Source organism: Pipra filicauda, unplaced genomic scaffold (genome assembly GCF_003945595.2).
Source record: "Pipra filicauda isolate LSUMZ 115617 unplaced genomic scaffold, ASM394559v2 scaffold47_size6085603_pilon, whole genome shotgun sequence".
Taxonomy (NCBI): domain Eukaryota; kingdom Metazoa; phylum Chordata; class Aves; order Passeriformes; family Pipridae; genus Pipra; species Pipra filicauda.
The window spans coordinates 3,695,001-3,712,128 of record NW_024104620.1 but is presented as its reverse complement, the minus strand read 5'-3'; the positions used below and the strand labels follow the sequence as shown (position 1 = coordinate 3,712,128).

The window sequence follows — 17,128 nt, the reverse complement described above, 5'->3', positions numbered from 1 at the left end:
TCAGGTTCCCAGTTGTGCCCCAGTCAGAGGTCACGTCTTGTTTTCACTGCCAGCATCACCTTGCATGTTTGTAGGAAACTGAGGCAAAGCATTTACCCGTTTCTAAACACCAAGGAGCTGGTTAATCTCTCATTTCCAGTGGTTACAAACCATAACCCCTTTGATTTCCACTAGTTTGTTCCATATTGCTCCTTGGCATCACTGAGAGCAGAGTCATGACATTTAATATTTTACTTTTACATGAACTAAAGAATAGTTTACGGCGTTGCCTTGTTTTCTTATTTCACCTGAGCAGAAATGCATTAAAAATTTAATCAATCATAAGCGATTATTTTCATTTATGGTCAGTTAAAAACAAGTCTCATTAGTACCCTGCCACCAACTGTGTCTTCCAAGACTTGTTAATAAACAAACAAAAAAAAAATTAGAGAAAGAAAATCATCAGCTTCTTTTTTTTCTAGTATAGTTATATTATTTTTTGTCTATAAGATCAGAGAGTTTTTAATGTCTTTTGTTTAAGCACTGTTCTTACATGGAGGAGAAAAGCACATTTTTAGTAACAGGATGTTTTGTGGTTGAGCATATATTATGTTTCATGGACATTGCATGGACAATAAAAAAATTAGGTTTACATTTAAGGAAAAGAAGGAACACTCTTGTACGGACTGTCAAAGTGGTTTGAGGCTTGGTATCCCTGTTATGGTCTCAAACATGTGGTTCTATTTGTAGAAATCCTGAAGCGATACTTTTTTAAAAACAACCTATTCTCCCATTGTAAGTTAACTTTTCAGGGAGAAAAAAAACATAAGGGAAGATGTGAACAATTCTCTTCTTGTGCCTTCCGTGGAAGAGCAACCGGAGGCAAGACCTATCTTGGAGAAGTATTTTGCCCTTTTACTACCTGCAACTACCACCTCCCATGTGGGGGCTGTCTCGAGGTCTGCGGGATCCAGGGGCAGCTGAGCTCAGTCCTGTAGGTTAAGCTGTGCTCATGCCAAAAGCCGTGGGTCCCCAGGAGCCCTCTGAAAGGTTCAGGTTCCAGCAATGAAAGATTACCTGCATTACCCAAGGCTCATAAACTTTCCTGCTGCCCCGTAGAGCCCATGTTCTTGTTAATTTAACTGCCTGCCCTTACTTCCATCCACGCTGGTGGAAAGCCCACATTAATTTTATTAGAAGCTGGAGCAAGACCGATGAGAGCAAGGATCCAGCTGCAGCCCCAGCCTTGTAGCTCAAGCACATCAACTCAACCTATGCATAATGTGACGAACCCAAGCTCTTGGAGAGGATTTACTCAACCCCCCCTTTCTTTTCCCCTTCTCTCATTTTAGTGAAGAACGCAAATTGCACGTCGGACTTTGAGGAATATTTTGCCAAAAGGAAACTGGAGGAAGGGGATGGACATGCAGTCAGCATAGCGGAGTACCTGCAGCGCAGCGACACAGCCATTATTTACCCTGAAGCCCCCGAGGAACTGTCTCGCCTTGGCACTCCAGAGGCCAATGGGCAAGAAGAAAATGGTGAGGCTGTAATTCATTTTTAGCCAGTATCCTGACCTCGTGCAGCTGTTGCAATTATAAATGCACTACATGCCTGGGTGTTTACCTTAAAAATTGGAGAACAGCTGCAGCGGCATGGAATTTCATGAGCAAAGATTGGGGCTGTAATTTCAGTGTATTGTGATTTTTTAGTCAGCACATTTGTATTATTTGGTGGGTGAACTGAAGAGCTGAATTTAAACGGGAGAAAGGCTGCTGCTCTGCTTGGGAGTTTGGGGAGTTTTAATAGAGTTTTAATGCAACAAGAGACAGGGCAGCCGGCCTATTGCTCTCCAATGCCTTGATAAATAATTGGAGAAGCATCAGTTGGAAGGATTGGGTCAATGGCATAAGTAACGTAATGAGCTGGGGCTGGAATGCAAATTGCCAATTGATCAGGAAAAGTATTTCTTAGTTTTCCAGCCAGCCAGGTCTGCGGGAGGAGTGATGCCCGTAATTAATTTCCCGGTGGGGTCCGGAGCGGGCCCTGCGAGTCTGCCGTGGGCGTGCGCGGGTGCCGGTGCCTCCCGCCGCCGGTTGGAAGCACCGTCCCTCCCTCCCGGGCAGCAGATTGCGGCGATTCCTCTCATACCATCCCGGGCAATCAGCCCATGAGCTGCCATTGATTTGCTGACCTTTTGGCCTGCCTCTCTTTTCCCCCCCCATCCCGGGGCGCAGACCTGCCACCTGGAACTCCAGATGCCTTCGCCCAACTGCTGACCTGCCCCTACTGCGACCGGGGCTACAAGCGCCTGACGTCCCTCAAGGAGCACATCAAGTACCGCCACGAGAAGAACGAGGAGAACTTCTCGTGCCCTCTCTGTAACTACACGTTTGCCTACCGCACCCAGCTCGAGCGGCATATGGTGACACACAAGCCAGGGACAGATCAGGTGGGGGGCTGGTTTTAAGTGATTTCTTTCTGTAATAACCCCTTAGAGAAACGATATTGCTTTGATTGGCAATCATTATTAATTTTTCATGGCATTTTGAAGATGCAGATCTTTTAATGGTAATAGCTTTAATTGAGGTCTAAATGATTTTTTGATGGTCTCTTCTAATATGATTTAATAGTCTTATGTTCACGATCGAATGAGTGTGTTAATTTCTAATTTAGAAATTTTATTTGCACTTTAACTTGACTTTAGTTTCGTTTTTATGTTCCTCAAAAAGTGAATGAAACTGTAGCATTTTAATTATACATTATTAAACATCTCAGCAATTTTAATTCCATTTTTCACCTAGTTTTACTTTGCAGTGTTGCAGATAGGAACTCCAAGAGGTACTAAAAGATCCGCTAATATTTTTTCATTACTTTTTGAGGAACCTTTTCAATCCCATGAAATTACGCGCATTTTGTATAATCGTTTGTTAAACATAATTACACATTTTGAGAAGAGCTCTTCCTACAGTACGTCTAGGCTATCATTTGTGATTGTGCCACTAGAATTGGGCATGGCTTTCATCTGTATAGCCCGGCAGCGTATCTGCAATAAATCAAAGTAGGTTTTTTCCTCGATGGGATACGTGTAATATTATATCAGTGCCGCATTTAAGGAAATCCTGCGTGTCTTAAACAGGTGACTGAGCTTCCCTAGTGCTCCTAAACGGGCTGGGGATAGACCTGTGCCACAAAACTCTTTACACACCAGCATGAAAGCTACTCCTCACTGGAGAGTTACTTCTGAAAACCCATCTTGAGGAGGGCTGTAATGGAAACTCAAATGGAGTGGTTAAAAGTTAAATAAATAGATGCGTGCATTGTGTCAAATTATAAAGGCTTTATGAAGTATTTATTTTTCTTAAAAACCTGAAAATCATGATCAGCTGTATTTCTCTTGGTAGGTTTTTCCCAGCATAAGGTAAATGCAGTTAGGCAAACACACATCTTCCTAATCACGCGATTTTTGCAATTAGCATTTTTAAGAGAACCGTATCTTTTGCTTGATCTTAAATCAATATAAATGATTCCAGAGCGCTTTCTCCTATTCTTTCCTTCCCATGGCTTTTCCAGTAGACAAACACGTGTATTTTTCCCAACCTGATCCACTGTAAGGTTCTTTCTTTTGCTTCGTATCATTAAAAACACCAGGGGAGGGAAAAAAACCCGCCTCGATATTTATCCAACATAACCGCCTGAAATTTCACATGCGAGAGCGCGCTGGTACTGGCGCATTATGAATGGTAGCTTTGGTGTTGAAAAGTCCCCTCATTTGCTCATGGCATTTACAATTAGTAAATTAAAATGATTGTATCATATTAACAGTGGCACAACTAAAGTTTATAGTAGTCCTCGGAGGGCGATGGGGGGAGACAAAACAGCTGTTGCTGTTTGTTTATGCAACTCAGCAACATATGAGCGTGGGTCCCTCAATGGCGCGCGGCGGGCTGGGCTCTGCTTGATCTTTGAAGGTTGCTGCTGTTTGAACAAACCTCCCTGTGTCCCATGTAACACCATCTGTCTCGCCAGGAATGTGGGAAGAGGCAGCACACCCTCGCAGTTGTCATACCGTTTCGGCGCTGCCTTTTTTTTTTTTTTTCCCCCTTCTTTTTTTTTCTTTTCCCCTTTTCCCCCCCCCCCTCCCTGCCCCTGCAAAAGACTTTTGTGTCGTGGCTGCCTGCAAAAGGCTGACCTCCTACCTTGAGCATCCAGCATGGTTGGCTACGTTCTTATCAAGATAATAATTATTTTTTTAATTAATTATTTTTTTTCCCCTCTCCAAATTCAAAGTCATGGGGTTTTCTTGCTTGTTGCAAAAAGGTCAACTGCCTTTGATTGTATCTTTACACCACTTTTAACTTTCAACTTTTCCTCACCCCTTAGAAGAGCACCGGGGGAAAACATGGCACAAAAGGTAGCTCAAGTCTTTCCTGCTGCTCCGTGATTTTAAAAAACATTTCCAGCAGCAGCTCATGCTGAAGACACAGTCTATTCTGCTTGATAATGAACTAAATCTTACACGAAATGCCACTAACGACAGTGTTTCTCTCTTTCCTCCACACGCAGTAAACCGAATTTTTAAACAAACCGAGTCCCACATGTTCAGAATCTGCTAGGAATATTAAGAGCCACAAATCTTCTTATAAAACTGTTTCTCTCATCGTAAGATACCTTAAAGCAACACATTTCTGATGAGAGACTTAGGAAATAATTCTAAAGCAAATATCGAATGCTCATGTGAAAGTACTTTCTCATTTGTTTCGGTTTACTGCCAACATTTTGATTTTTATTGCAACACTGATGAGACAAATAAATGTACATGCAGACCTTTTGGTCCGCTTGACGAATTCAGAGCCACATTAATTTCATTTTTGTTTTTTAAGCTTGAGATTCATGGCTTCTCTTGCATGAAATTCATGTTGGTATCTCTTCTTTTTTTCCCTTCTTTTCCTCCCAGCACCAAATGCTGACCCAAGGAGCAGGCAATCGCAAGTTCAAATGCACTGAGTGTGGCAAGGCCTTCAAATATAAACACCATCTGAAGGAACACCTGCGAATTCACAGTGGTGAGTAGCGGAGGTGCTGGTGTGCTCATTTGCATTTTGTTTAATTAGCTGAGTTTTAAAGACCGCTTAAAATTTACACAGTTCTGCTTCTGGCTTCTTGGAGCTACTAAGGTATTTCATAAGTGATATCTGAGTCATCCTCATTTATCATGCTGTTAATACCACGGTCTCGCTGAAAGATTTGGAAATAGTAAAGCTTCCTGCAAATAATATAGATCGTTTGGCAGTTTGAGTTCAGAAGCGCTCATTCATTGCTGTGCAGTCGGAACCTGAACAGTCCATTATATTTTCCAAAACAAAAAGTCCCCCTGAGTGAAATACAACTCATATTCTCCGATAACGAGTGAGCACCAAGCGTCTCAGATTGAATGACTTGGGCGTTTTGGCTCTCCTGCTTGACACAGCATTCAGCACACAAAATGTCACCAGGCTCTGCCCAAGCACAAACTCTACCAGTGCTGACGTGGAGGTTCTAACAGCAGGACTCAGTGTGTCATGCCGTGCTCATATCCAGTGAAAATTCCATTTTTTGCGGGGAAAAAAAAAAAAAAAGAGGAACCAATTTGAACACTCTTGAATTGATTTTGCTCCCTTCCCCACAGGATATTCACCTGTGACTTGCCCTGGTCAGTCTGGAGCCAGTCTCATACCTTGATGGTCGTTGCCAGCTGGAGACCGTGGGTCCAAACTGACCTCAAGATCCATAGAAAAAGGAGGGTAAAGCAGTGGTCATGTGTGGCCTTATTCCTAGAATTCCCTCGCTGTTAACCAGTGGACACACAGTCGATCAGTTAGACATCAAATGTGATCGCTTGCAATTATGGCAGCAACAATGATAGTTAACATTTGGTTTTAATTATCATTTTAGGTGAAAAACCATATGAGTGTCCAAACTGCAAGAAACGTTTCTCCCATTCTGGCTCCTACAGTTCGCACATCAGCAGCAAGAAGTGTATTGGTTTGATCTCTGTGAATGGCAGAATGAGAAACAATATCAAGACGGGTTCTTCTCCTAATTCTGTATCTTCCTCTCCTACTAATTCAGCCATTACACAGCTGAGAAACAAGCTGGAGAATGGCAAACCACTTAGTATGTCTGAACAAACAGGCCTACTGAAAATTAAAACAGAACCACTAGATTTCAATGAATACAAGGTTCTTATGGCCTCACATGGGTTTAGTGCAACTAGTCCTTTTATGAATGGTGGACTTGGAGCAACCAGCCCCTTAGGAGTTCACGCTTCTGCTCAGAGTCCAATGCAGCACTTAGGTGTAGGGATGGAAGCACCACTGCTCGGGTTTCCTGCGGTAGGCAGTAATTTAAGCGAGGTGCAGAAGGTCCTACAGATTGTGGACAACACGGTTTCCAGGCAGAAAATGGACTGCAAGGCTGAAGAGATCTCCAAGTTGAAGGTTTACCACATGAAGGATTCATGCTCTCAAGCCGAGGAACAAGGAGTTACCTCCCCCAATATTCCCCCCGTGGGTCTTCCAGTAGTAAGTCATAATGGTGCCACTAAAAGTATTATTGACTACACATTAGAGAAAGTCAATGAAGCCAAAGCTTGCCTCCAGAGCTTAACCACAGACTCGAGGAGGCAGCTCAATAACATTAAAAAAGAGAAGCTGCGAACCCTAATAGACCTGGTAACTGAAGACAAGATGATAGAGAACCACAATGTATCCACTCCATTTTCATGCCAGTTCTGTAAAGAAAGCTTTCCTGGTCCCATTCCGTTGCATCAGCATGAGCGTTACCTGTGTAAAATGAACGAAGAAATCAAGGCAGTCCTTCAGCCTCACGAGAACATGGTTCCCAACAAACCTGGAGTGTTTGATAAGCAAACCCTCTTGCTGTCATCAGTACTTTCTGAGAAAGGAATGACTAGCCCCATCAACCCATACAAGGACCACATGTCTGTACTTAAAGCATATTATGCTATGAATATGGAACCCAACTCTGATGAACTACTGAAAATTTCCATTGCTGTTGGCCTTCCTCAGGAATTTGTGAAGGAATGGTTTGAACAAAGAAAAGTCTACCAGTATTCAAGTTCCAGGTCACCATCACTGGAAAGGGCCAGTGCCAAGGTGGCGCTGGCTGCCACCAACAACACTCCCACTAAAGACTCTTTGTCAGCCAGATCTCCAATAAAGCCTGTGGACTCTATAACTTCACCATCTATAGCTGAACTCCATAACAGTGTTACTAATTGTGATACTCCTCTCAGGCTAACAAAACCTCCTCATTTTACCAATATTAAGCCAGTTGATAAATTGGACCACTCTAGGAGCAATACTCCTTCTCCTTTAAATCTTTCTTCCACATCTTCTAAAAACTCCCACAGTAGTTCTTACACTCCAAACAGTTTCTCTTCTGAGGAGCTTCAGGCTGAGCCTTTGGACTTGTCTTTACCAAAACAAATGAAGGAACCCAAAAGTATTATAGCCACAAAGAACAAAACAAAATCTAATAGTGTAAATTTAGAACACAACAGTGTTTCTTCATCATCTGAAAATTCAGATGAGCCACTGAACTTGACTTTTATCAAGAAGGAGTTTTCTAATTCAAATAATCTGGATAAAAGCACTAACCCAGTATTTGGTATGAACCCATTTAGTGCCAAACCTTTATACACAACACTTCCACCACAGAGCGCATTTCCCCCTGCCACTTTTATGCCACCAGTCCAGACCAGTATTCCTGGGCTGCGACCATACCCAGGACTAGATCAGATGAGCTTCCTACCACATATGGCCTATACCTACCCAACTGGAGCAGCTACTTTTGCCGATATGCAGCAAAGGAGAAAGTACCAGCGGAAACAAGGATTTCAGGTAAATTGTTGCAACTGTTTTTCCTTTGAAAGGCTCGAATTTAGTATTTTGTGATATGTCCTCTTACAGAAGAAAAACCCCAAAGCTGTAGTCAACGTTTCTGACAAAATTAGCAGAGTTTATTTAAGTCTGAACTTGCAAAAATGTGGTGGAGTTGGAAAATGAACTGCAGTTACCTTAAAAGTACCTCTGCTTGGATTCAGAAGCATTACCAGTAACTTTGAACAGCATAATAATGCTTGATGGTTTTATTCTGTTAAGAGTGCAGCTGTTTCTTCTTAGATTGGTATCTAAATGGAAATAATAATAATAATAATGTCCATGAAAAATCCCATCCCAGAGAAAAAGAAAAAAAAGAAAACTTTGTAGGGAAACTTATCTCTTCAAGGCATAACTACATCTCACCGTGGGGAAAAGGAGCAGTAGCAGACCCCCTGGGGGTCATTCCCACACTTGGATGCAAAGCTGTATTCCTCTAAGCAGAGGTCCATATGGCCTCATAGCCACTGTATTCCACTGAAAGCCCTCAAAGCTGCTTTCTTCATGTTTTTGGGGGATTGTTCACCCACTGTGTATGGGAAAGGTGTTCTCTCTTCTCATGAATGTCTGGGGGATGAAAAAAGTTGACCTGTAGCCCCTTCCTTCAGCCCTCCTGCTGCCCTTCCCAGACTCCCAGTCCTCTAATCCTGCCAGTCATCTGGAACAGCTTTGAAAAAATGCAGAGATTAGATGAAATTATTTGGAGAGGTAGCAGCCAGGGCCCTTAATCGCAGGCAAAGTCTTTCCTTGGACACATAATCTGGGTCAGCACTTCTTCGTGCCTGGGTACAGCCCTTAATCCTTCCCTCAGGTTGTCCCAGACTCAGTGCAGGTGTAGCAAAGGATTTCGTCACTTGCATGGCTACAGCAAAGAGCAGCTCCACAGAAGTCTCATAATTTTATAGCTTTTTGCTGGGTGTATTCCGATATAATGTACAGAGTTTAGTTAAATGAGATTAACTGATTATAGATTAATAATTTCTTTTTACATTTGCGCCTGTTCCCCTATGTCCTGTTACGGTCTATTAGTAATTTTACTGACTAGTAAATGTTTTATAGTTTCAAATGTGAAAATCAGGTATGGTTTTACATTACAGACTGTAATCCCTCTTTGCACAATAGGAGCATAAATAGCACTGCACCTCCATAACAGCTGTTCCACTATTCCAATTTACAGTACATCTGCCCTCTTTGTAAATGTATTTAAGCCTATTTAATCTTCTCTAATATTAATTAGTGCAAACCTAGTCTAAGAAAACTGAACTGTGTGATAGCAAATGGAAATGTATGTTATCATGCAAGTTTGCACTCTCTTTGGATCAAGACAAAATAAATATCAAGAAATTTAATAATTTACTGATCCACATTCATTATTGCTTAATGCTGAAGGCTGTTTTAACATAGATAGAACATTGATAAAAAGTGTTATTAATATTCCCTATTTCAAATTACAAAATTAAATATAAAAATATAGCTTGAGGCCTTTAGTCGGGAGACATACATTTAAATGGATTGCATAATAATAACATTTGTACCTAAATATAAAATTCAATTAAAACCTTTCCACAGATACAGAATACATCCAAGTTTTGGTGTTTTGAAAGGAGTGATCCCTTAGCTGTTGCTTACACTTAACCTCTGTAAAATATTACAACACCTTTTGGTGGCCATGAAGGGCCTCTCCATTGCACTTTCTGCTCCTTGAAAACATTTAGTGCTGATGTGGTAAACGCTGTTGGTTTGTGTAAACCACGTTATTGCAGAGTGCTCAGGGAGAGAACGTTGGTTTGAGGCATAGAAGTGGAAAGGTCTTCGTTATTTACACAGTTTCATTGCCAGTGGGTCCCTAAGCTAAGAGCGATCACCATCCTAAGGGGACGTGATTTTAATTTCTCTGGGTGGTTGGTTCCTCCGTGGGAAGGAGCGGTGGTGGCAGCGGTGTCGCTGACGAGTGGTTCCCTCGCAGGGAGAATTGCTTGATGGAACCCCAGACTACATGTCCGGCCTCGACGACATGACGGACTCCGACTCCTGTCTGTCCCGAAAGAAGATCAAGAAGACAGAAAGTGGCATGTACGCGTGTGACTTATGTGACAAGACATTCCAGAAGAGCAGTTCCCTGCTGCGACACAAATACGAGCACACAGGTAGGGTGGCCGCGAGCGCCAAGGGGAGGGTTGAGGTTCACGCTGTGTTCTTCACAGTCTTTCATGAGTACATTTGTGCTACGAAGGGTTTGGCAGGTGCTGAGGCTTTCAAAAATTGTTTTGCTCGGTTCAACTTACTTTTTGATTTTCCTTAATGGCTGTTGCTTGGTGAAAGACAGTTGGATGCGATGGGTTGAATGTCAGTAGGTGCTACGCAAGATTTCAGGCTGATTGTGATGGCAGTTGTGGCACTCAGCATCTCTCAGGACAAGCCTTCTTGGAATGAGACAGGCCCTAGCACTCAGAAAATGCTGGAACTTGGTCAGCACAGAGTCTGGCATGGGAAGGAACGGTGACAGTGTGTTTCTCGTTTCTTAGACACTATCTGACCCTGCTCCATTTAATCCAATAGAAAAACTTCCACTGACGTTAGCAGCAGAAGAGCTGGCTCTGGCCGAGTTATCTGAAAGTAAACAGCTCAGGGGGGTTTCTCTTGCTGTGATTTTGCAAGCCAGCAGCACAGGCAGGTTGCAGTTCACTTTTTCACTTCCCAGTTAATGCCTGGGGAAAGTTCCCTTCTTTCATGAGTAGGAACTGATTTTTGTCTAGTTCGAGGAAGTTTGGCAAAGCTCACCACGGATTGTCAGCTTAAAAAATGTTTTAGTTTGAAAAAGACCTTCCATCACACCTATGCTGGCCATGGTTCCCCTTACAGACAGTGCTCCCTTCCCCACTGTCAGCCAGGGCAGAGCTCTCCGAGAGGGACACATCGGCTCAGCATGTTTCAGTTTGGGGAAAACGGGACCGGAGCTTCCCAAATAATAGAGATATCAAGTTATGTTAGACAAAGGGAATGTGAATTATCACGTGAGTTATTGTGCAGCAGGACATAAACCAAAGTCCAACTTCCTATAGTTAGAAAAAGCTTACTCAGGAGGAAACTTTCCTTAACTTTGAAAGCTGAGTCCTGCTTCAGGAAATGAAGCAAGTCACATCATCCTTCAATCTCACCATGTGACAGTAAAAACCTTATACCTCTCTATTAATACATCTTCCAGGCCGCACATAACCATTTGGCATTTCACAGATGAAGAATTTACAATTCAGAAGTGGACTGTGCCTTTAAAACAAAATCCTTTACTTTGTTATTTTTCCTTATACTTTTCTTCCAAATTCTAAGCTAATCCCACAAAGGAAAATACAAAAGGAAGTTAAAATACACGTGGGATTAGGAAAGAAAATTAAAAGCAACATTTTGGACTAGATCAGCCAGTTCATTGGTGGAATGTGCTTCCCACTACATTATTCAGATCAAATTGTTTATTCAGGAGAAGGAGCTTTGAAGGCTTTACGTCCCTACACCTTTCCTCTCCTGAATGATTTTATTACAGCCATCTGCAAACATTATGGTTTACTACACTACTACCGTAAAGCTCTTATGTTAGAACTGGCCTTCATATATATCGGGATCTGGACATATGGTTGAATCCCATAAAGTTGGTAGTCCATAAGGTCGACAGACATATGGTTGAAAGGCTGAAAATTTGACAAGCTGAAATGTGTGCAATCACCTTGATTTGCAAAATAAACTGCATTCGTAAAAGCAAAAATATGTTGTGGTCTTGAAGTAGCACGGGAACCTACTGCCTAGAGAAATGCCACACAGCTGCAGCGCTGCAGCTTCTTCTCCTTCTTTCCTCTGTCCCTTTTGACTTCTCAACTTTATGTCCGTCAATTTTATGGGACTCGGCCTTATGATCCAGAACGTGTATACGGTGTCATATTCAATACAATAGAGGTGCAGCACCTCATCGAGCCTGAGCATGGCATTTCGAGATGGGAAGGATGGTCTTGTGGCAAAGGCCCAGGCTCTGGGGCTGAGAGCTCCGAGCTTCTCCTCTGCCTTGCCACAGACTTCCTCTGAGAATCACACCAAGTTGCCTCATCTTTCTCTCACCTTCGCCCGTCTTTGAAATAGAGGGAAATGATACCAGCCCGCCTCTCCAGGGCGTTGTAAATATGAATTCATGCAGGCTGAAATCCTGCGATGGAACTCGCTGTGTGAAGTGGGAAGTGTTATTACGGATGCGTTCGCTCTTACGGAGCCTCCACGCATAGCATTAGCGTTAGGTAGAGGTGGTTGGGAGCTCTGAAGACCTCCATACCTGATGCACAGCCTTCAGGAGGCACACTGCACTGGCACTTTGGCTGACGACTCAGGTGTGTCTAAGAGAACTGCAAATTAATTTGGTAGTTTCTGGTAAAGCTTGTAACTGCATTAATAGCATAGGTGTGACACTGCAGGAAGGAACCAAATTGAAAGTAACACCACCTTCTGCGTTTGGGGTCATTGTAAGAGCAGGTCCAGGTTTTCAGCCAACTTTTTGACACCTAGAAAGGAGAAAGAGCTTCTTTTCTGACCTTTTTCTGAGCTTCTTTTTCTGATCTTTTCTGGTGTTTTTTGACCAGCTGATCATCTAATCCATTGTAACTTCATTAAAAAATGTGCTTTAGGAGGAATTGAAACACTTCCTGTCTTTCCTGGAGAAGCAGAAATAGTGGGTGTCTTCCTGTGTAAAAAGAATCTATGTGCTTTCTTAGGACTTTTTTCTGATATTGGAACAATCAGATTTTTATTTGTCACCCCTTCTCATGGTCCATTATTGCAACCAATGCCTTAGTTATCATTTATTGTTAATCAAGTGCTGTAAATGAGAAAACAGAAATGTTTTAGGAGTTGCAGTGGAACCGAGTTTCCCTGCCAGGGCAAGAAATGCAGGATTTAGCTGGTTCTTTGTGTCAACCCAAGAACTTTTGATAGGACCGTGAGGCCGCAGAACAAGTTGCTCTGTGATCACCTCTGTACACCATGCCTGCCACAGTTTGAGCACAGTAGAAAAAGGGCCCTAAATTTCATAATCCATAGTTTTTGATTTATGTGGTATTGATGGTATTCTGCAATGGGAGAAGGAAAATTCATTGTGTTACTGCAATGAGCGAGTTACGTTGGTTTTGGCTCATCCGAAATTTAGTGTAGAGGCCACTGCTTGTTGCAGGACCAAATTCTGCCAAGTTAATTTGTGGATACTGTTTAATTTTAAGGGAAGTTATATGTACCTCTTAGAGTGTAAGCTTCAAAAGGTCCTATTTCTTTAAAGCCAGGGATTGCTGCACTGTAATTAGGGTGCAGAGCATGGCAGGTAGCACAGGAATTCAGTGCTCACATGATCTTCCTGTGAAGTCTTATGGACACGTCCTAATTTGGTCAAGCTGAAATTAGTTGAGCCAACAGGGCATGTGTCTAATCTCAGATTTTTCCAAGCTGCTTAGCACAGGGTTCAAGACACTTTCCTTATGAAAGGTGAAGAAGTTGGTTGCCTTCATGGCAAAGCATCGGTGCTCTGGCGAGCAAGAAAATCTTTGTGCTGCCGGTAAGGAGGGAAAACAGGAGCGGGTGAGTGAGCGGGAGAGCAAAAAGAATGGAGTATCTAGAAAGAGAGAAATACCCTGGCTCCTGGTCCAGTCCCTCCCTTGGTCATCAGCACTGATTCAGAAGTAAGGTGAAGGTTAGCATTTGTTCTGCCATGGCCAACACCCATGTCTGCCACACACCAGCTTTATCGGAGCTTCACAAGGGAACTCTTAGCCTGCCTGCTCTGCAACAAAAGCTGGAAACAGTTTTTCAGAATCCTACCTAGAAATTTAAAATCCTTTCATTGTTGTTCTATATTACATCATATTCTATTTTATTACTTGTGTGGGCTGTCGAGGGCCTCATAGCTGTGCTAGTGCTTTCATCCTTTCCTTTTCCACTGTATATTTTATTAAGACCTCTTTTTTATTTTTGTAGCTTTCATGCTGATGCAAGCACTAGTTTTATTTCCAGATTGATTCTGTAAACTAAATATTGTTCTTGAGCCTGGTAGCAAATCAGCTCTCTCTGGCTAGTATTTTGAATTCCCAGCTTGGGAGTTTTCTTTATTTAGAGCTTGATTCATAAAAAATTTACATGCTATTTAAAGGTTATTTTTTCTTGCTTTACTCTGATACAAGTTTTGAATTCCGCATTTTACACTCAAATAAAGGAAAAAAAGGGATGTATTCTATGCCTGTGAAATTCGTTCTGTAGACAAGGTCTCCTATTGAAAATGGAACAGGTGCAGCTTGGGCAATTATATATAAATTGCATTTATCTTACACCTTTGACCGCTTTTCTGTGCTCTGGCCACTAATCCATCTCCATTGGGACTACATCTAACATCCAACCCCCCGAGCAGCTTCAAAAGAACTGCCTTTAAAAAATAAAAACAAACTGTTACAAAAATGTTTCCTTCTTTCCTCCAAAGAGTGGGATTCCTGTTTGGCCCCCTCCCATTGAAAAAAGACCCACTTGCCTTAGGCAGAGGGGGGTGATATTTAGTCTGGGACCGGTGACAGCTTCTGATCTGACGTCTTGTGACTTTTGTACCACTGCAAATGGGAAAGGCAGAGCTTTTCAGTCAAAGACTTTTAGCCCAGGAAGATTGAGAGATACTTACTGTTGGAGATTTGTCATTGTTGTTGTTTTGTTTTAACAGAAATGCAATTTCAGAGACTTTTCAAGCAGATCAGTAATAATTTCCCCTCTGCAGATTGAGCGTGGGCCCCTGTGGGAACCTCTTTTGTGAGATAAAATGAAGAAAGCCCAAACGTTTCCTTTAGATATTTGAGAGAGATTTGTCATTTAGTTTCACTGCAAAATGTGGCATTTACATCATGCCTCCACTCGATGAAACACAAGTGTTTCGTGAGCCCTTCTGGGAGCTGCCTTGGGTTCCTCTCTCCTAGTTCCATCCCTCATGGATGACATAGGTGCTCTCAGATGAGACTGGGAAAACCTGTGGAGCGGGTTGTCCAATCTGCTTCTTTTTGGCTTATCTCTACCCTACCAGTGTTATGAATGTTATGACGTTGCATGACAGTGCTCTAGGACAAGGGGTGACGGCTTCAAACTGAAAAAGAGTGGGGTTTTTCAGGTATTAGGATATTAGATATTAGGAAGATATTATTAGATATTAGTAAGAAATTCTTGACTGTAGGGGTGGTGAGGCCCTGGCACAGGTTGCCCAGAGAAGCTGTGGCTGCCCCATCCCTGGAAGTGTTCAAGGCCAGGTTGGACGGGGCTTGGAGCCACCTGGGATAGTGGAAGGTGTCCCTGTCCATGGCAGGGGGGTGGAACAAGATAAACTTTAAGGTCCCTTCCGACCCAAACCATTCAAGGATTCCGGGACTACCTAAAGTTGTGTGTCCTCCCCATCCACCTACAGTTGCAGGATCTCCGCATCCACCTACAATTCTAGACTTATCCCCATCCCCAGTGTAAAATACCTTACTTCAGCTTTATTTTATGGCCTACTAACACACTGCAGGGATTAAAAACTCCTTTTAAATGGCCGAAATAGTGGGGTTTGCACATGGAGGGAAGAAAATAATTCTTCTGCAAATGTTCGGAAACCCGATACATTTGAAAACATATTTCAATTAGTGTTGTAACAGCTGCACACTGCACACTGCTAAGGTATGTTGTGTGGTGTCTGAACAAAGAACTTTGCTCAAGCTGTCAGGTTCCCTCAGATCAAAACTGAGGCCTTGGTATGGATGTGGTAGACTAAATAGCTCTAGTGTGGCCTTTTTAATACTAATATAAATTAATATGAAAATATGAAGTATTTTAATCGTCTCGTTTCTAAATTAATTTATAAAATATGGATGGTTCCCTGCCAGGCTACCTCTGCCTGGGGGGAGGCCTCAGGTAGCACGAGTGGGAGGTGCGGTGATGAACAAATGCCATGTGGAAGGGATGAGCAAAGCAGGCAAAGACTGAGGGGCATCACCCAGCCTTGGGGAGGGTGGGTGGAGGCAAGTCTGGGTGAGAAGCAGTGGAGGTGGTTGACTTCTGTTTGAGGAGAGGAAAAGTGATGGATAACTGGATGGAGCACAACTGTGGGGGTAAGAATCCTGGAATGGTTTGGGCTGGAAGGGATTTTTAAAAGTCATCTAGTCCAACTCACCTGCAATGAGCAGGGACATCTTCAGCCAGATCGGGTTGCTCAGGGCCCCATCCAGTTGGACCTGAAATGTGTCCAGGGATGGGACAGAGAAGGGTGTAGTGAGCATCAAATGTAGTGTGCATCAAAAAAAAAAAAATCAGGGAATTTGAAGTAATGGAGCAGGAGTGGCACTGTGGAGAAGTGGAACAAGACAGGGGTTGGGCTTGTTGATGTTAGGGAAAAGTAAGTCAGAGGGAGGGACTGAGACAGCGTGGGCAGTTCAGTTAGGAGGACACAGAAAAAGGTGCTGAGGAAAAGCGGAAAGTCTATGAGCACCAAAAAAGGAACAAAATTAGCAATTGTGGAGGTATTAGCAAGGGAACATTAATGTGTTGCTCTGAGGGGGCTCAGCAGGACAGCTGGGTCTTGGCAGGGCTGCATCCCATTGAGTGGTTGGTAGTACTGGGAAAGCTCCCACCTCACCCCTGAGGGTTTTCTTCTGGCAGTGCTGGGGTTTGAGGAGGGGCTTAGGCTCAGAGTGCTTTGGGATTTTAAGCTAATTTGAGTAAGTGACTTGATCGTACTAAAATCTCCTGAGCTAAGACCGTGGGATTTCCCCATCATGGCTAAACTTGTGCCCTGAATTGCAGGTAGAGCTGCCTCAGCTCTGGATTTGGTGCATCCCCAGGTCAAGGCTGGAGGTTCAAACCCAAAGTACATTTACAGCTCAAAGCCCAGAGTTTTCTTCAAGCTTGACTTTTAACGAACAGGTTAAATTGGCAGAAATGCATGTTTAGGAAACAGATCATGCGAGCAATACTGCCAAAATTCAATATATCAAGCTTGAATTTTCAATTTTGCTGTAAAGGAAAATAAAGGGAAAAAAGGAAACCCTGTATATGTGCAAGCTTAGGAAACTCTCATACAAAGAAATGCAGTCTGAGCCCTAATTTCCAGGCATCCACTAATTTCCCTGTCACTTGTGTTACTCTATCTGTGGTTTCTCCTGTATTTCCTTGCTGCCAGATCT

General features: G+C 42.8%; 1 protein-coding gene across 1 annotated transcript in view; it reads left to right on the top strand.

The window, feature by feature from the left end:
• The first annotated feature begins 1,337 nt into the window (after positions 1-1,337).
• ZEB2 (zinc finger E-box binding homeobox 2) overlaps positions 1,338-17,128 on the top strand; it is a 19,869-nt gene continuing 4,078 nt past the window's right edge. Inside the window, exons 1-5 of the mRNA XM_039386336.1 lie at positions 1,338-1,520; positions 2,217-2,431; positions 4,937-5,045; positions 5,914-7,883; positions 9,889-10,069. Coding sequence (XP_039242270.1) covers positions 2,402-2,431; positions 4,937-5,045; positions 5,914-7,883; positions 9,889-10,069 — 2,290 coding nt within the window. The 5' untranslated portion in view covers positions 1,338-1,520; positions 2,217-2,401. The remainder of the gene's footprint in view (positions 1,521-2,216; positions 2,432-4,936; positions 5,046-5,913; positions 7,884-9,888; positions 10,070-17,128) is intronic.